Raw genomic sequence first — 19,912 nt, 5'->3', positions numbered from 1 at the left:
AGATTTTGGTCGGCGCTCTCCGCTCCGTACGGGGCGTGCTGTGTATCGTCGCAGATGGTTTCTGCTAGCGGCTGCCACCAGCGACGCTGGGGATGTTCGGTAAGAGGCCGGGTAAGCTGGGTTTTCACACACTTACACAATAAATAGAAATAAAATGCTAAAAGGATCATTTACAGTAAATTCTAGTAGATGTTGCCAATCCCATCTGTCTCCCATGCACAGACAAGGAACCTCTTTTAAAGCAAACACACCCTCCACCAACGCATCAATTGAAGAGTCAACACGTTGCCCTTGTTCAGAAGGTCACTGCTCCATGTCCACCCCCATTTCATTGACCCTTTTTCCTTCGAAGTGACCTTTGGCAGGAGCAGCTTGACTTCGGCTGGAAAACGTGGATGAAATAGTTAACGGAGGGTTTCAAGTGGGAATTAGGGGCTGAAGTCAAACCTTGGGGAGATGTTTTATCCCATGTGAATGACTCCAGCTAAATGGGCTCCTCCAGGTGCAGTGGGACTTGGTAAAAGCCCAAGCCTGTGTAAAGGACTTTAATATTTTTGCACCACTTGGATACTTTAATGGTCTTTCTCTTGCTCTTACGGCCAGAAAACAGGGGCTGGGTCTCTGGAGCGGTTCTTCGTCCCAGTTTCCAGTTAACTGGAGTCCTACCGTCTGCAAGCCCTTACACCCTGGGATAGGCTCTGCTTTCTCAAACACCGTGTTTGCCAAGCCCAGCTCTGTCCAAAACACGCTTTAAGACCCTTTGTACAATTATTAATCACAAGCAGCGGTGAACATTTTCTTTTTTTTTCCCCAGCAGTTTACTGAAAGATTGAAACGTGCAACCAGAAAATGTGCAAAGTTGCTTCTTGCTTTTTCTCTAATGCCGGGGTGGGAAATAATAAAAACAACGTTTTTTTATATTTACGTATGAGCTGCTTTTCTGCTCTCTGCTTTTTAGCACGGTGGGCTTTATTATTAATTCCCCCTGCGACCCTCGGTTGGCTTCGGTGGGTTTGTAAAGTCTTGGAGACGATGGTACGTCCATCCATTCCTCCTCTGTTCGGGAGGAATTTGCAGCTCATCAACGGGCAACTGCAGGGGCGCGGGGATGCTCCGGCGTCGCAAGGATGCCGCCGCCGTTGCCGTGCCCCGCGGCCGCGCGCCGTTTCGAGGCAGCTGCCGAAAGCGTGCCCGTATCCTTTGTAATCCGGCCGTAGCGTCATGAACAACTGAGGGACTATAAAAAGTCGCTTTGATATCAGATGGTCAAGCTTTGGGCCGTCTCCAGCGGATTGCTTTCAGGAGCCGAGCTTGGCCCGGAGCCCTTGGCTTGGCCTCTCTGAACGCTTTCGGCTGAGAGGCTGTATCAGTTGCTAATGCACCATAAATAAACGTCAGAGGATAAACCTTGCTAGCAAAATACCAGGGGAACTCCTCATTTTAGGCTGTGCTGCCTGTTGTCCCTTGCACATGACCCTGGTTGTCCCGGCAGATTTTTTCGTCGTGAGGTTGGCTGGCTGTGATACACGGGAACGCGAAGAGCTGTCTGGATTCGTACGCTAGGTATTTATTGCTAGAAATGGTCAAAAAGTCGTGCGGTGAAGCGAAACGTTGGTTAGTGGGTGCGGGGATGGAGTTTAGCGGGATAATGTGTCTGTAGTAATAATAAATCGGTGTTAAATTAAAGCTTAAATGAAGTAAAGCTTATATATCAATTTAAAAATGTATAAATAGTCTATAAATGAATATATAAATAAAAATAAAGCTGAAATTAAAGCTGTGCCGAGTGATGGTTTGGGGTGGAAGACCCACAACATGAGATGTAATTAAATCCAGATGTAACTAAATCCCAAATCCAACCTCTGGATTTGGGAACGCCAAGGCTAGCGGGATCCATTCCCGGAGGTCGCCTAAAATCAAATCCCCCAAACGTGTGGCTTTCTCCTCATCAGAATGACGACTTACCCTCTCGTTCCGCGTCCCTCGCCGGGGAGGACACAGCCCGGCGGCCGCGCAGCCGGCTCCCACCCCGCGGCGCGGGCTGCGTCCCGGGGGGCATCCCGAAGGCAGAGCTTCGCGCGTCTCCGCGCAGAAAACGGAGCTAGAAGCGACACGGGCCGGAACGTGGACGGGAGAGGGGAGCTCCGAAAGTCTCCTTGCCAGGCGTGACCCGTAATCTCCTTTTTTCCGACCCAAGCTGTATGCCAGAGCTCTCCGACCTCTTCTGCTTTCAGCGTGGCAATAGGATGGCTTCGTGCCGCGGTGAAGGCTTTCCCGGGTCAGACCCCACGTATGCACTGAGGACAGGTTAGAGTAGACGAAGGGGTTTTTTTTTTTCTCCTCTCTTGGTTTTGCAGCGCCGGCGAGGAACTCCTGGCCCCGCTCCGGTCCCGCCGTGGTTTCGGTGGTACGACGGACGGTGGGCTCCGCTTTCCCGGAAAGCTCCTTCCCGCTTGGAAGCGACTGCAGCAGGCAGAAGTGAACCCAAAGTACCAGCTTTGTGGGAAATGGCCCTAAAATTCTCTTTTTTTCGTTAGCCCCCTCGTAATCCCATGGCTTAAAGCACAACACGCTGGGATGCTCTTCATTTTAAATAACGTGGTTTTAAAATTATTCAGGCTGGTTCTGGGCAGGGAGACGGGAGAGGCTAGAGTTTTGCTGTGAAAAGGAAACGCTTTGGCCAAGATCTCTTTAAAAAGCGGCTGCCTTTTATAGGGTCTAAAATTTCCAGTCCGATATGTAAATAAATGGCGTGATTCTTGGATTGCTCCTCTGGAAGTGAGAGTACCTGGCTGTTATCTGGGTGCCTAAATAGGGATTTACATGCTGATATTTATTTTTTTTTTATATTTATATTGAAGACGATGGGTGGGAACAGTACTAGGCTCTGTCCCAGGGTCTAGCAGTGCTTGTATTTGCATTTGAGTGGCTGTGCCTGGGAAATTCCGCATTTTAACCGAAGGCTATGTTACCTCCCCAGCCAAGGACAGTGCTTGTTTCTGAGAGGCTTGCAGGCAGAACGTTCTGGACTTGATTTTTAACCATTGCAAAGCAGGAAAATCAGCCGAGGGAGGTACTGCACGTTGCTGGATGGTGTTCTGAGAAGAAGGATATTCTTTTTTTCCCCTTTTTTTCCATCCTGCCTTTGTAAAAGTGGTCCATTTTCTCCCCAGACATCAGGCATCCAGAGGAGCTCTCCCTTTTGAGGAAACCCAGAGATCCGTCAAAGAAAAAAAAGAAGAAGTTGGATGATCAATGTGAAGACGACGCCTTCGAGCTGGAGGGTCCGCTGATCACGCCGGGGTCTGGTGAGCCGGGGCTTGCCGCGTGAGGATGGGCTTGCAGGGAAGGGGTCGGCAGGAGGCGAAGAGATAATAAAATGGGAGGGGGAATGACATAGTGGTATCGGTCTGACCTAATTCCTTAAGGTCTGTGCAAGGACGGACCCCAGATAAATAGCACAAATCATCCCGGGCTGCAGCACTCGGTCGCGGTCGCACACGTGCATGCCTGAAGCTGTCACGCATAAAGGGGAGCAGAACAACACCAGACTTTATAAAATAAACCAGAAACCACGTGTGGCCACTTTAACACTCTAGATCGTGTGACTGAAAGGTTTTCTTACCCTGTTAAGAAAGGAGTTAAATGGAAAATGGTTCCTAATGTCGAATTCCAGGTGGGTTTTAGGCAGTACCAGTTCTCCTTATTTATAGCCCAGCAAAACCAGTATTTTATTAATTGCATCAGTGTTCCCTTATGTTAAGGGCGTAGCTATAGATCGTAATGCTAAAAAAAAAAACAAACCCTTTTATTGCTGGGGAGGTTAGTTTGCCAGTCTGGCTTACAGAACCAGGGGAGCATTGGTAGGAGAATTGCTAACGGCGTAACGTCGCTGACGGCGTGACGTCGCTGACGGCGTGACATCTCTCGCTGTGGGCAGCAGACTGATGCAGGGAGGTGTTTGCAAGCGGAGTGGGCTTTCAGCTCTGCTCCGCAGCTGCCGGAGGTCTGGCGTTTGAAGGCAAATGGCAGGAGCTTAAACCATAAAGTCGGTCAAGTGAGAGCGTTTTAGCCCAAACGGACTCGCGGAGAAAGCCGCAGCGATGCGCGCCGGCGCGCGGGCGAGACGCGTCTGGCTGCCAAAGCTCTTGGTTTTAAATCCAGCGATGAGAGGGAAGCAAGGCAGCTTTAATGAAAAAAAAAAAACCCTCTTGAAATTCAGTAAAGTTGTGTTAATAGGTCTTAAATTAACTGAGGTACGAGTGAAGGTCGTGCAGTGTGGTTAATGCCACTGGTGGCCCTGGGCTTGCAAGCAGGAAGGTTTTGGCTGCGCAGGGCACGGGTGAGGGCGACGATGGCCTGGAGCTGCCATGTCAAAGTGATGTGCACCACGGGCTCCTCAGCAAACCATCAGCAGGCGTCTGTAGCAAGGGAAAATAATCCTTCTTCTGCTCCAGTCTCACTCTCTCTCCTCTCAGTTACTTAAAAATACTTCTGGGCTAGTCGTCTCCCACTCCTGGCTCGGAGTTTTCCCTGCATCGGGCAAGGCTCCAGTCAATTTTCATTTTCATTTGGCATTTTCATCTTGAAAGTCCGTAATTAGCCTTTCCGAAAGGCAGCGTTTGCAGAGAGCACCTCCATTAGATTAATAGGAGCTACTTGGCCCGCTTTGGGGGAAACGGGCACAAAAGACTGGGTTTTATTTTAATTATTTATTGGTCTTTCAGCAAGTCACTTTGAAATGGCATGCTGGTTTTGCTTCCCTTGTGAATGAAATTACTTTTCTGTAGGTTTAATTACTGCAGCTACCTGCCATGTTTAGGTGCCATTAGTTAAAAGTCATGTTTTTAATCTGAATAAACCATTTCTAGCGTTGTTCCAACACCAGTTTGTGTGCGGAATGCTTCTGTAAAACGAGTTAATATTTCAGGATCTGCTTATTTCAGTGCCGGTAGATGTAACGGGCATGTTTTGTCACTGAGCACCCCATACCTGGCAATGAACTAATTTAAATCGCTGTAGGCAGAGCTGTCAATACACCTACAGAACATGTTGCCCAACACTTTCCATTGGAAAACCTGTATTCACTTGTTTATAAGTTAGCCAAACTTACAGCTATTTCAGCTGGAACTTTCCGTGACATTGCCTGCCTTGGGCAAATTTTTTAAGGGAAGCTTCTTCTGAGATGTTTCAGATGTTTGGAGAAGGTGTTGAGGAGAACAGCCAAGGAGAAACTTTGCTCCTCTGGAGCAGACACTCAAACGAAGGAACATGGGGGGGATGCCCATGAGAAAACCTACCGGATCTGGGGCAAGAAGTGGGATTTTTTGTTGGTCCAGTTAGTGCTCGGCCCTGTCTGCTGGAGCCACATGACGGGTGAGGCTGGCACGCTGCCAGGAGGAGGCAAGAGCATCTTTGGGGATGTGGTTTATGGATGGTGGCGATGGTGGTTTATTGCTGGTTCTTGCTGGACGACTCTGGTCCAGCATAACAACGGTCCATGGGGAGAACACGTTTCTGCCGCTTTTATAGTCATAGAATCAGAATATGTCAAGTTGGAAGGGACCATAAGGATCATCGAGTCCAGCTCCCAGAGTATAAGTACCTGGCAGGTCACCCCCAGCCTTCTCCTTGCAAGTGAGGAGCTTGAAGGTGAATATCTCCATCCTTTCATCATTTCTGCAGCTTTTTTGCTCCCACCCAGCTCGCTGGGTCTGTCTCGGTAGCAGGTTCCCACGGTGCTTACCGGTCCTCAGGCTTTTTGTCAAAACGTGAATCCAGACCAGGATGCCAGCAAAACTAGCAGGAGCATTAAAAGCATCCTGGTGGTTTTCTTGTTTGATGGTGCCAGACAGTTTTCACTTACATTTTCCATCCTGTCAGGCAGTTTAGAATCACATTTCTCTATTATTTAAGTTTCCTAACCAAGATGTTGGCTGTCACTGGTACGATGCTGCTGACTCAAACCGTTCTTAGCGCTCCTTGAGATACCCACCACAAAAAAAAAAAAAAAAAAAAGAGAGTTTCGAAGGGTTTTTCTGTTGTTTTAGTCTTAGACTTTTCCAGACGTCTAGCTCAGCTTTCTGTCATTTCTTGTGCGTTCGGGCAGGCGGGGTTGTTTGGAGTGAGGAGCTGGAGGGTGGCCCGAGGTGGTGGTTCAGGAGGTGACACAGAAGTCCTTGCTTCTGGCATCTCAACCTTGCCACGTGCCCCTTCAACACCCCTAAAAGTGCTCTTTGAGGTAGAGTTCGGCTGCGTCGAACTGCGTGTCTGAACAGGCTCGCGATTTTAAAACGACACAACTCTTTCCCAAAAAGCCAGTTATTGGTTCTTCTGGGTAGCGGTGCGCAGATCTACACCCGGCAAATGATGCCGAGCTCAGTGCCCGGGGTACATACGCGGCGGAATTGCTGACATCAGGATACGGTCGCTGAACCTCCCTTATTTTGAAAATCCGTATTTTATATTGTTAACATAAAAATCAATGCTCCTGTGAGATGAATAGGGACTGTTTAGCTCTCAGCTATTTTCGGGTATGAGATACCAAGCTGAGGCCACTTTCTTCTCTTCAAATTTGTAATTTGAAAAGGGCTTTTTTTTTGTCTGCTTTGAGTCTGTACGAGCTGTGAAGCCTGGGAGTAGTGTGTGCTTCGGGATCAGTTTTGCACCAAATCACACTGCTTGCTCAGCATATTAATACCAAATTTGTTTGGCCATCTCAGCAAGCTTTTCCGTCCGTGAAATGCCGCGTTTCCGTGCCCGGCTGTTTCTTGTAACGTGAATAAAACAACCATGGAGTCACTTCGCTCGCTTTGCCTGCTGAGTCCACCGGCCCCACTGCAAACACTCCGTTTGGGTGGTTAAACCTCACCTGTGCTATTCCGCCGTCTTCCGAAAATGCCCATTTTTGGCTCCTGTCCTTTCCTACTCTCCCGGTGACTTTCTCTCGCCTTCTCACTTCCCTCCTTTCTTTCCCTCTCTATAGGCACCGATATTCTTTACATCGGCCCCGTCAAAGGTGAGCTCCACCTCAGTAGGACTTTTGCGCTCTGCCTCTGGTCTCTTTGGCTGCGCCCTTAGTTTATTTTCCTGCTCCTCTAAAACTTTTGACTTCCAAAATCTTTAAACAACAGGTAATACCGGTAAGTCGGGGGCCGTTCGTGTCCCAGGTGCCGCAGAAACGCAGGGGGCAGGAGTTTCCCGGCATGGGAGACCTGTACCTTTTCCCATGGATTCGGGCTGGAATGAGTTTTCCATCAGTTTTGCTCTCAGAGGAGAGCTGAGAGAGAGGGACAGCTTTTCATGGGAAAACAAGCAGTGCAGTGTTTTCTCATTGTGGGAAAAAAAAAAATGGTTAAAAAAGGGAAGGTTTTTCATCTGCTGGCTTCGGGTTTGTGTCTGAGTTGGCTTGGTTGGGAGCAGGCAGGGCTTGGCCCTAAGCTAACTCCCAGCTTTTATTCCTCTTACCGGTAGGAAACATATATTCGAGCCCAGGACTGTATAGCAAAACGATGACGCCGACCTACGACGCTCACGACGGCAGTCCCCTGTCACCCACTTCAGCCTGGTTTGGTGACAGCGCCCTGTCGGAGGGCAACCCGGGCATCCTGGCCGTGAGCCAGCCCGTCACCTCCCCGGAGTCCTTAGCGAAAATGTACAAGCCACAGGCGCTGCTCGATAAAGCCAAAATCAACCAAGGGTGAGTTAAGGATTTGGTTTTCTGCTCTTTTTTTCTTTTTTCCTTTTTTTCACCCCCCCCAGTATGTGGTTTTAAATTGCATTCTTGAAAGCGTCATCGCGACTTCGCCGGAGCTTTTTGTGTGTGTTATCCCGTGCTGACAATTTACAGGTGGCTGGATTCGTCCCGATCTCTTATGGAGCAGGAGGTGAAAGAAAATGAAGCTTTGCTGCTCCGGTTCAAGTACTACAGCTTTTTTGACCTGAATCCAAAGGTACAGAGCTATTTATTTTACTCGCATCTTGCAGGCAAAGGCTTTGAGCAGAGGATGCCTATATGTCTAATGTGCTTTTGTGCTGGTAAATCCTCCACCGCTTTAAAAATTGGTCGTGCAGGCGTCAAACCCAGGTTTGCGTGCTCCCACGTACCGGTTTGCTAATGCTTCGGTATTGCTAGAGATGCTCTCAGTGTCGTTTAGAGCCACGCCGCTTCGGTGGCAGAGGCTTTTCAGTCTCGGATTGAAGCCTTGCCTTGAAATGAAAGATGAAGTGGTTTGTCTCGAACCGGGCTCGTACGTTTTACAACCGGTCCGTGGTTTTGCGCTGTGCCGTAGTACGACGCCATCAGGATCAACCAGCTGTATGAGCAGTCCAAATGGGCCATTCTCCTGGAGGAGATCGAGTGCACGGAGGAAGAGATGATGATGTTTGCGGCGCTGCAGGTAGGAGACAGCCCGAGATGCTTACCTTTTCGGTTAAACTTGATATTGTAGCTTTGCAGACTTCTCGATCGATGAATATTGATTAACACGATAAGTGAAATCTGCTGTAACTGGGTTTAAGCCTCATCTTGTCTTTGGTGGGAGTTTGAACTTCTCACGCTGGTAGAAGTCGGATCGTTTCCCATCTCCTGATCCTGACTTGAGTTTATTAGGTAATTTAAATATTTGCTGCTGATTACTTGAAAAGGAACTTGGTTTTCTTTTACCAAACAGGTTCATGTCTCTGTTGACTTTTAGTTTTGCCCTTTTAAAAAAAAAAACAGTAAGTACACTAGGTTACTGAACTGTGTGTTTCTGGCACGCTGCCCCCCAAACAGCTGGTGATAATCTGTGGGTTTCCCAGAACTATTTATTTATCTGTTTTATGAAATACTCGGTGTGATTTGGCATAAATACTACACCTGCTATTGACTTCTGTAAGATGGATGGCAGGCCATTTACTACATGCAGTCTGGCGTGCCTCGTCGCTGTAGGACGCAGAATTGTCCCCATCAAGAGCAGGGCTGTCTGCTCCTAGGGCCCCTCCTAGGAAAAACAGTGAAAACAGAAATATAAAGACTCAGTTTACCCCTCCGAGCAGTCCAGGATGGGTTGGGCATCGTCCTTAGTGTGAGGTTTTATGGATGTTCTGATTTTCTGGGGTAAAAACAGATGCAATGCATCCTCCCAAACTGGGAGGAGTGGCTGATAGGCCAGAGGGTCCTGCTGCCATCCAGAGGGACCTCAGCAGGCTGGAGAAATGGGCCAACATGAACCTCGTGAAGTTCAACAAGGGCAAGTGCAAAGTCCTGCCCCTGGGGAAGAACAACCCCAGGCACCAGTATGTGCTGGGTGCCACCCAGCTGGGAAGCAGCTTGGCAGAAAAGGACCTGGGGGTGCTGGTGGACACCAAGTTGACCATGACCCAGCTATGTGCCCTTGGGGCAAAGAGGGTGAATGGTGTCCTGACTGCACTGGGCAAAGCATTGCCAGCAGGTCGAGGGAGGTGATCCTTCCCCTCTGCTCAGCACTGGTGAGGCCACACCTGGAGTACTGGGTCCAGTTCTGGGCTCCTCAGTGCAAGAGAGATGTGGAAATACTGGAGAGAGGCCAACGAAGGGCCATGAGGATGATGAACGTCCTGGAGCGTCTCTCCTATGGGGAAAGGCTGAGGGAGCTGGAGATGAGGAGGCTCAGGGGGATCTTATTAATGTATAATAAATACCTGGGGGGAAGCTGTGAAGGACAGGGAGCCAGGCGCTTCTCAGTGGTGCCCAGGGACAGGACCAAAGGTAATGGGCACAGATTGAAACACAGGAGCGTCCCTCTGAACATCAGGAAACACTTCTTTACTGTGAGGATGACGGAGCACTGGCACAGGTTGTCCAGAGAGGTTGCAGAGTCTCCAACCTTGGAGATGCTCGAAAGCCAACTGGACATAGTCCTGGGCAACGGCTGTAGTTGGACCTGCTTGAGTAGGGGGTAGGAGCAGATGACCTCCAGAGGTCCCTTCCAACCTCAACCAGTCTGTGATGCTGTGAAAAGAGTAGTTCTGCCCTGTGGGATCCAGAGTGGGCCTTCAGGGTTCGTACCGCAGACCCCTTGGACTGAAAACAGCCAAGCCGGTCATTCCTGACTCGACCGCGCTCAGGTCTCGGCGCTTGGCAGGCTCTGCTCCCACAGAGGGAACGGCTCTGGTTTTCCACTCCGCTTCCCAAGCGTGGCGGCTGTGTCATGACGAGCTTGCGGCAGGTCGCAGGAGCATCCCAGTGAAATGCTGTGCCTTGCCTTTCAGTACCACATCAATAAGCTGTCCATCATGTCCTCGGAAAACCACCTGAACAACAGCGACAAGGAGGTGGATGAGGTGGATGCTGCGCTCTCGGATCTGGAAATTACTCTGGAGGGTGGCAAAACGTCAACGATCCTGGTAAGGGTTGCAGGCACGCAGTGGCAGGGTGGCTTGTGCGTCCCGTCCTCACCTCGCACGAGGCAGGAATAATCATCCCGAGCTGGGAATTTTTCCAGGCATCCAACCTATTTTATTTCCTTCCTCTCCCTTTTTTTCTATTTCTGCTCTTACAGCGTGAGGAAGTTGCCCACAGCCCAGTGAAGCAACACAAAACATAGACCCCAGTGATACTTTCTTAAAAATAGTAGTTTTTTTAAAATCCTAAGGGGTACTTCTGGTGTGAGGAGACCTCGGGCAGTGTCTGACACGGGGCCAGCGCCGAGCTGGAGCTCCGCTCTGTGCCCGAAGTGGCATAAAAACATCTTTGAGCGCAGGCACATATTGAACCAAAGGCTTCGTTTAAGCTGTAAGACCGCCTTCTATTTTTGGGGTATTTGCAGTCGATTTAGCAGGGAGAGCTGAGCCCGTCCTGCGTGCCCAGCTCTGCGTTGCTGCAGAAGTCAAGTGCAATATTGCATTTTTCCCACGGGGACCGTAAGACCAAATGGTGCTGGAGAAGTCCCGGAGGAGCCGGGACGTTACTGAACACCCCCCCGTACCAAGCCACCTTCCTGGCGAAATAATGGAAAACTAAATGAAAACTAATTTCGTTTCTGTTCTCGCTACCGACTTGCCAAAATCCTGAATTCTTCACGCTTGCACCGTTTCTAATTTGTGGCAAAGTTTTACAGCACCTAAAGCAGCTGCCAGGATTTTCAGAAATAACTTGTGCTTATGAAGCCCAATTTTTATTAGACTGGATTTTAGCCTGGAGTGGGCTATGACTGTATTTCAGAGGATTTCTTTTTTTTTTTTTTCCCTGATATGCTGCTTTAACACTGTTTTTCCACCTTGAACAGTGCAAAGCCCAAGAACTAAACTGCAGAAGGACTAGATCTGGTCAGACTTGGCACAGCTTTTCCAGGCGTTTTGCACGTTTATACCATCTCTGAGTTTCATTTCAAGTTCTTTCAAACCCTGAAATCGCTGAAATTTTCCAGTCTTAAACTTCACATAATTTTTTTAAGCGTTGACGAAGGGTCTTTTTGAAGTTAACATCCCTACTGCGCCTGCTTTACTAGCATTAGTAACGGCAGAGGTTTACAATATCAGCCGGTCGCCGCAGGCGGAGCTTCGGTGCGACAGAAATAACGACGAGTTTTTATCGCCAAGAGATCTTTCATAATTTCTTTGCACAACCAGATTTGAAGCACCGTACCAGGGAACAGTCTCCGCCAGACAGGAGCGAAGACGACGATGATTCATCAAAAAACCTCCATCCCTTTCCGCAGGGGCTGCTAGCAGTAGCCATTTCCAGATGCATTCGAGTAATTGAATACGGATAATGGGCAATTACTGGATTGTTTGTTTAGATTCTGCATTTTTTTCCCCTGGTATCTCTAAACAGCATTGCTCATGGCAGACGGAAAGTAAACTGTCTTGCTACTGGGAGCTGTTGGAGCTGCCTTTGCTTTTTCTTGCCTTCAAAAACCCTTTGGTTTTGAGCGCGTGGGAATTGCGGGTGCCACCTTGTGTACTTTGTTCATGCCCGGTGTGAAGATAAACTCAATATTAAAAAAGCTGGGGGAAATGCTTTCTCGACTGTCAGAAAGCCCTTCCCCGGTTCTCCGTGGAGGTGCAGAGCAGCATCTTTTCCTTTTGTTGGGAGCATGAGGAAACTAAGGGAGGGAAAAAAATCCCTGTGCGAACATGAGCCAGTGTGACCGCCTGTGACCTCGCGGGTGGGAATTGGCTCCAGCGACAGCAGGAATTCCTCAAAGAAAAATAAAACCGTGTCCTCTGGTTTCCAAACAGCGCTTCTGTGCGATAGATTTTCCTCCGCTCGCTTCCCCCGTGAAGTGGATGGGGCTTTCTCAGCAGCACCTTCGTGGCCCCTGAGCCCCCGACGTCGAGCTGCCGCCGGCTTCCCCCCCGCGCAGCATCCCTTCCCTCCCGGACCCTCCACCCCGGCTCCGCTGGGGCAGGCGGGTGAATGGGATAATCTTTTCTTTTCAGGGTGACATCACTTCCATCCCGGAGCTCGCCGACTACATTAAAGTCTTCAAGTAAGTGCTGATGGGAAGACACGCTTGTGAAACTGGTAATGTCCGTGAATAATTAATAGTCCTACCGCCTAATACCCTTTTTTTTTAATCTCCTGGCCTTAAGATCTTGCTGCTCGCCGCTGCGTTCTCTCGTGTGAAAAGCCACCCGCGGTCGCTGTGCAATACTGCAGCTCAGAGCGTCTGCGCTCTCTTGCTGTTAAAACATTTTCCTTCTCTATCCCATAGCACGGTCGCTAAGTATTTCACACTATTCGAAATACTTGATACCGAAGTTGATCAGTTCTTCAATATAAAACCCGGAGTGTTTTCCCACTGTCACCACCCCGGCAGGTACGCATCCCTCCGGGAGAGCCTGCTGCATCCCGTAGCCAGCAGCGTGTGCTGGGATACTTCTCTAAGTATTAATTAGAGCAATTAATGGCCGGGAGATAATCAAGCCGTCCTAAAATTAAGAGTTAAACCTAGAAACCTCACTCAAATACTTCTCCTGCTTTGCAAGAGGCTGGATGAATTACAAACAGCCGGGATCCCGGTCTGTCTGCCCTCTCCTTGCCGGAAGGAGCAGGTTAAGCTCACTGTGCTCCTCTTCCAGCTCGCTCAGAATTTAGGGTTTTTTTTAAATTTCACTTTGACTCGGATGGTGGTATGTGGAAACCGGGAACGGCAGCATCTGGGCTTTCAGTAACGTTTTGGCAGCCGCGACCGTCTTTTGCAATTTATTGCCTGCTGCGGCGAGGGTTACGGTGAAAGTTCTGGAAGCTGGAAATAATGCTGAGATTTCACAGCATAGCTGTAGGATATAGAAGAAAAGCTGTAGGCAGCGAAATAGCTCTGGAACAAGCCTTTACTTTATTAATTGTTTGGTTCTGGAGCCAGAACCTGCCACCTCTGTTCTGAAAAACTCTTTCCTCCCTCTCCGAAGACGAATTAATAAGGTCTCCGCGTCCGTCTGGGCTTGCGGTCTCTCTTAGTTGGGGAAAAGTTTCAGGGCTGCAGCCTGTGCCCTGCATCTGAGTGGGTGTTTTTTCCCCCCTTAAACAAACAAACAAGACAAAAAACTTGCTTTTTCCTTCGATGTGCTTATTTGCCAATAAAATTAGGCACAACTGGGGGAGCTAATTGCTTGCAAATTGGAGCGTGGGTTGGTGGGGCAGGGAGATGGAGCAGCGAGAAGCTGCCGGTTCCTCGCCCGGGGCAAGCCCGAAGCCTGAGGCTGGGATCGGAGGCTGTCCTGCCACGGCGGGGAAGCACAGAATTGCCCTTTGCTCCTAAAAATGAGGGAGAAAACCCCGAGCAGCCCCCAGTGCGCTTTTGCTTGGAAATGGAAGTGCAGAGCCCCGAGGAGAAGCAGTTGGGGCCGTCACGTATTTGATCCCTACAAATGAGGGTCGAGCAGCTATTTCTGGACTGGAGATGTGAGAAACGCGTTGCAGTGAGAGGCAACCTTTGAATAAGGTTTAGAAATTAAGAGGGAGTTAAAAAAATCAGGAACTTGCAGCTCTGCGAAGGTCCGGGGCTCGTGGTGGGATGAGCAGGCTCCAGGTACCACCATGCCGGGTGGGGCTTGCGGGGCAAAATCCATGTTCTCCATAGGAAGGAACTGAACCTTTTCTGATGTGGAGTATTTAAAAACGAGCGTACTCATGCATGTGCTTGACCGACAAGTCTTCCAGCAGTACCGCTTCAGAGCTTGAGCAAAGCAGTTCCAGTTCGACGTGGCAGATGAAGAGGCATATTTTGCAGCCATTCGTGGACACGTCTATTTTTGTAATACAGTTCTCCAGCTCCCCCCACCTTGCTCCAAATTAGTGGGACCTCCATGGGATTGAAGAGTCCGAACTTGCAATTGCAGCTCAATTTCTTGACCCAACGTTGCAGTGAGGGGACGGCGAGCGGTGGCTGAGCTCCCGGGCGGGGACTACCCGGGGGGTGGGCATTCCCCAGGCTGCTGACTCCAGGTTTTCAAGGGTGAAATGAGTTTCCCGGTGCAGCAGCTTGGTTTAGGATCTTAAACCAACTGTAATGTCCCTCAACCTGTCTGGCAGGCCCAAGAAGCTGACGTTGAAAGGCTACAAGCCGTACTGGTGCACCTTCAAAGATACCTCTATCTCCTGCTATAAAAGCAAAGAGGAATCCAACGGGACTCCGGCACACCAGATGAACCTGAGAGGTAAGAGAAGCATGAGCTCCATTGCATTTTCTTCCAGTTACAGGCTGCTCCTCTTGCATCCTGTTTTCCCACCGATTTATCTTCTTGGCATGCCATCCTAGGGTTGGGTACATATGTTTAAAGGACTGAGGGTGACTGGGTTTGATAGCGTGGCATATACTTAGACTTGTAGAAGGTGAGTACATGGTACGTGTGACCCCAAGGGGAAGCGCCGCCAGCTCCCCAATACCACGGGGAGGCGACTGGCCATCCTCCTTTTTGTCGTGGCTATCCGAAAGAATTGAACTGACTCCCACGGCGGAGACTACGTGTGAGCACACGCTGCGCTGGAGAGAACAGACCATACCTTTCCTCCGCCTTTAAATCTTTTTCCTCCTCTCCCTGGTGCTGGCTGTGAGCAGCCTCGCTCAGGCACTCCCTGCGAGCCTTGCACATGAGTTTTTAAATTCCTCCGGTTGCTGGTTTTTCTTATGTCAAGTTAAACATTCCTGCTCCAGCAGCCACCAAACTGCAGAGAGCTCATTTTTTTCCCTGTGGAGGCAGGAGCAGATGTGATGCCAAGCGACCTCGGGCCGCAGTCAGAGCGAAGCCTGGCCCGCAGGACCTTTTTGGGAGCTTTTGACATATCTGCTGTGACGGCACTTTTAAAAAATCTCGGAGGCGGCGTTGAAGCGGCGCCCGGGCTAACTTGGCTGGCTCAGTTCGTCGCTCCCCGGTGTTTACACAACCGCTCGTAGTTCTCTCCAGACAGCAAAAGCGGGATGCTCACACCTCACCACTGACTATAGCGGCCATGCGCCCGGCCGAAATAACGTATAGTTGTTTCAGGGTGAGAGTCAGCAGCCGTCCAGCCACCTTTTCCTACCCTTGCGTGAAAATTTCAGGGTCTTGGAGTATTTGCCAGCCATCAGATCCATTTGCGAGGCCAGGCAGGACCTCCGAGCTGAATCCTGCGGGCGCACGCTAGCTTTGGCTGCATTGCTCTCGGATCAGGTCTTGCTTTTTTCCCTCCCTCTTTTTCCTGTCACTTGGAAAAAGGGACATCTGACATGGATTTTGTCCCTGCTATGTAGAGTGCTTATCTCATCAGAGACGTGGTGTAAGACCTTTGCAGCCCTGAGATGCTGTTGGACACCCTTTAGTCGGAGTGCTTTGCTTTTTCCTTTTTTGTTTGGGGTTTTTTCCCCCCTTTTTAAAGCGTTCTTCTTCACGCCCCTGTTAAACACTGGCTCCCTCATTGCAGGATGTGAAGTTACCCCTGACGTGAACATCTCTGGTCAGAAGTTTAACATCAAACTCCTGATTCCGGTGGCGGAGGGAATGAACGAAATCTGGCTTCGCTGCGATAATGTAAGTTTATTGCGTGGACCGGCCCGTGCTTCGCCCTTCGCCCACCATCAGCTCACGCTCAGACGTGCCACGGAGCTGGTGTTAATTGAAAAAAACCAACCAAATGCATTCAACGTGTGTCTGTTCTCAATGCTCAGCATTACCTGTGAGCACGCATGTGAATTTGGAGGAGAAAATCAGCCCCTGCTCTTCCTTGGCTTTGTCCCACGGTTGTAGCCTGCGTGTTGGCTGAGTTTCTGCGCATCTCTGTGTGTGCTTGAGTCTTCTGGGGCTGGAAGGGAAAGAAAGGCTCGCCGGAGGTTTATTGGGGGGGGGGCAGGCGGCACCCCCACCGCTCTGACGGGCGCGGGTCTCCGTTTCGGGCAGGAGACGCAGTACGCCAGCTGGATGGCCGCCTGCCGCCTGGCCTCCAAGGGCAAGACGATGGCCGACAGCTCCTACGGCATGGAAGTACAGAACATCCTCTCCTTCCTGAAGATGCAGCATCTGAACCCAGACCCGCAGCTGATCCCGGAACAAATCACCACCGACATTAACCCCGAGTGCCTGGTTTCTCCTCGTTACCTGAAAAAGTACAAGAACAAGCAGGTACGTGGTCGCCCGCTCTCCCGGCACGGTGTTGGTGTTGATGTGGACCGGGCCGACCGTGCACCCGTTTCGGCGGTAGCCGGTGTTTAACACTGCGTGTTTTGGATGTTGTCACTTAATCGGATGCACGCGGTTACTAAAATGAAATGCCAAGTGAAATGTGTGGTTTCGATCCAGCACCTGGGGATGGCACCCACGACCTTAACGATGCCGCATACTCTGCCACGGCGCACGTACACAGCCTCGGCAGCGGGGAACCAAATATATTTTAAACTGATTTACATTGATTTTAAATACATTTTGGGAACGGTGTTTGCCCCTGCCGATACCGAGCGACGGTGCAGCACAGCGTGGGTCAGCTGCCCCCATCTCTTCCCACGCAGATGTAGCAGCGATGACACAAAATCAGTCCCCGGTGCTGGGATTAAAACCCCTTCCCTTGCACAGAGTCCGTGCAGGAATCCTCAGGATCAGTGGAGTTGCAGTTGCTTGCGGTGCTTTTTCCAGACTTGGCTGTAATGCGGTTTGCGTATTTCTCTCTCTGCTTTTCCCCCACTTCCCGACGCCGGTCCTTGAAACATTGCTTCATTTTGAGCCGCGGTGACTTGTGCTTGAACTCCACGCTGCATTCGATCCGTGCATGACAGGGCTGAACTGTTCTGCGCTGGAAACAAATGCATGACTTTCTGAAAGACGTTATATGTCAGGACAGCGGCAAAAATAAGTAAGGCGTTGCTCCCTGGCCTTTTGGTGACTTAATCGTTCAGCTGTAGCTTCGCAGCCTGTGTGCTTCGGGCTGGCTGTGGCTAGATACGATTTCTCAAAACCCAGAAGAAGGCTGCAAGTCGGAGAAGCAGGAAAAATATAACTTTTTATTGGCACAGCACGATGATTTCCTGGCAGTGGAGTTATATTTTATATAGCCCTTATTATTCTCCTGAATAAGCCTTTATATTCACTTGGATGGAGGAGAGGCTGCATAAATATACCATTTTAACATATATAATACCTTCTAGGCTTGAACTCAGTAAAATGGAGGCACCTGGAAAAATATTAGCTCGCAGAACTTGCTTACCGTGCAGGTATCCTCATTATAAAAATAACCTCCATCGAACCGCGGGGATGGGCACGAGCCTTCGCCCTGCTCCAAGCCGGGCCGGCGGCCACGATGCCAACGCCGGGTCCCCTATAGATAGAGGCTGAACAGCAGGGCCAGGCTTTTCCTTTACGGCCGGAGGCAGAGCTTGCAGCAGCGGAGGCTGTTTGCCGGCGGCACGCGTGCCGGCACACGCTCGGAGGGACAGGGGGATGGAGGCTGCGGGAATGCAAGGAATTCGGCTGTGAGGGTCCCTCCGCGCCCCGGCACGGCGTGAGGAGGAAGAGGCGGTCCCGCAGCCCACGCACGGTGCAGAAATGGGAACTGGCCGTGGGCCTGGCTGGAGGATTTAAAGCGGCGCTTGGTCCCGCAGCGGCCCCCGACCCGCCGGGGGTGTTCGTCTCCACGTGCTCCTGCAGCAGCGCAGGGTTGGCAGGTTGGCTTTGGGGAGTGCCAAACCCTAAATGAAAAAAAAACCAAAACCAACCCCAAACCCCCAAAATAAACACATTCACAGCTCTCGGGTGCCTTGCCGGGCTTCGGCGTGGGAGCGGCATTCAGCCGGCTCGCAGGGGCAGACGCATCCCCAGGAAGCCCCCGGGGTTGTCCGCCCTCCGGCTGGTGTTACCCTCCAGCCGCGCGTTACGCCCAGCAGCATCCCCGTCGCTTCCCTGCGTGTCTCGGGTGACAGGAGCTACTGAGCTAAGGGCCCGTCGCGAGCTGCTGGGCTTCCTCGGGGCCAGCCGGTGGGTTTGAGTTTGTGCGGAGGCGTGGGGAGGAGCGTGGGGACCCGAAAATTCTCCTCTCGGAATTTGGGCAGCTTCACCCTCTCCTTCATCCACCAGCGGGAACAAAACCATCTCCACACGACGCCGGCGAGCTGGGACCGCACCGGTGCTCAGGCAGGGCCGGCGCGAGGGGCGAATCTCTGCTCGCTTGTCCCCTCTCCGCCCTTACGTTCACTTCGGCTGCTTTTCTGCCTAAGAAAATGTGCATGTGGTTTTTTTTGCTTGAACTTTGGTTTGCAGTTAATTTACACTTTTTCTTTGCTTTGTTGCCATATTTCTGATTGCTTTTTTTTCTTTCTGCCTCCTTTTCTTTTTTTTTTTTTTTCCGCCTTGCCATCTACAGCCAGGCTATGTAAGAGACTTGGTAAGTGACAGCAACAATAAAACTAAGATAAATTTAAGATAAAACTTAAAATAGCCTAGAACCCCCTTTGATTTGGGGAGCAGCAATGAAAAAACTAACAAAACCCACACCCTCCCCAAGAAACTTGGGCCCTGTTTGGTTTTTATAATGGCCCCCAGTGATTCATGCTGCGAAACTAGAAACCCTACACCAGAAATTTGCCCCTCCGTTTGCTCACATCCTGCGTCTTAAACTAACGGAGCCCGAGCGGCTCTTTGCCTCCAGACAGCTCAGATCTATATTTGCTTTTATATGTCTGGAGATACGAAGCAAAAGCAGCTCCACGTTTATCAGCCGTGGTCGCGGGCTTTGGGCAGTCGCAGCTGACGTAAGACCTCGGGGTAGAAACGATCGATCAGCTGCGTTGTTCGTAACCGCGCTGGCTCCCAAACGCCTCCGGAATCGTTACCCGCTCGCGCGGCTGCCGCGGTGCCGCTAACGAGCCCCCTCGCCCTAAAGCCGGTGTGTCTCGCCGCCCGCAGATCACGGCACGCATCCTGGAAGCCCACCAGAACGTCGCTCAGATGAGTCTCATCGAGGCGAAGATGCGGTTTATTCAAGCCTGGCAGTCGCTGCCGGAGTTCGGCATCACGCATTTCATCGCAAGGTCAGTGGGTCCGCTGGGCAGAGGAGGGGCAGTTTCGTGACTGAATACGCAGAACACGTTAAATACGCAGCGCAGCCGTCGCTGCGGGAGTTGCGCCGGAGCTGAAACTAAAAGCGTTCATTGCACCGACCGACAAAACAGGGTGTTAGGAGCGGGCTCAGCTGCGGGATTTAGCGCGCGCAGCCGAGTGTTTATTAACCCCTCGCCGCGTCGCAGGTTCCAGGGGGGCAAGAAGGAGGAGCTGATCGGCATCGCCTACAACCGGCTGATACGGATGGACGCGAGCACGGGCGACGCCGTCAAAACCTGGCGGTTCAGCAACATGAAGCAGTGGAACGTGAACTGGGAGATTAAAATGGTGAGCCGGGGTCTTGCACCTCCGTCGCTTCCCCCGCTCCCGTTACGGGAGAGGGGCACTGCTCTCGGGGAGGGGTTAAGTTGACTTTGCAAGTCGG

The 19,912-nt window shown here is 50.8% G+C and overlaps 1 protein-coding gene across 2 annotated transcripts in view; it reads left to right on the top strand.

Annotated features, from left to right (window-relative positions):
• FERMT2 (FERM domain containing kindlin 2) overlaps positions 1–19,912 on the top strand; it is a 49,914-nt gene that overhangs the window by 27,235 nt on the left and 2,767 nt on the right. Inside the window, exons 3-14 of one of the 2 annotated variants that reach the window (XM_082000638.1) lie at positions 3,174–3,308; positions 7,474–7,699; positions 7,850–7,952; positions 8,292–8,399; positions 10,234–10,368; positions 12,406–12,455; positions 14,501–14,625; positions 15,869–15,975; positions 16,342–16,563; positions 18,791–18,811; positions 19,333–19,457; positions 19,674–19,815. In XM_082000638.1, the coding sequence (XP_081856764.1) occupies positions 3,174–3,308; positions 7,474–7,699; positions 7,850–7,952; positions 8,292–8,399; positions 10,234–10,368; positions 12,406–12,455; positions 14,501–14,625; positions 15,869–15,975; positions 16,342–16,563; positions 18,791–18,811; positions 19,333–19,457; positions 19,674–19,815 (1,499 nt within the window). The remainder of the gene's footprint in view (positions 1–3,173; positions 3,309–7,473; positions 7,700–7,849; positions 7,953–8,291; positions 8,400–10,233; positions 10,369–12,405; positions 12,456–14,500; positions 14,626–15,868; positions 15,976–16,341; positions 16,564–18,790; positions 18,812–19,332; positions 19,458–19,673; positions 19,816–19,912) is intronic. The other variant, XM_082000639.1, reaches the window with a different exon arrangement.

Source organism: Phaethon aethereus (assembly GCF_964289735.1).
Source record: "Phaethon aethereus genome assembly, chromosome: 5".
NCBI classification, from domain to species: Eukaryota; Metazoa; Chordata; class Aves; order Phaethontiformes; family Phaethontidae; genus Phaethon; species Phaethon aethereus.
The sequence above is the reverse complement of the archived record's forward strand: the minus strand, read 5'-3'. Positions and strand labels throughout refer to the sequence as shown.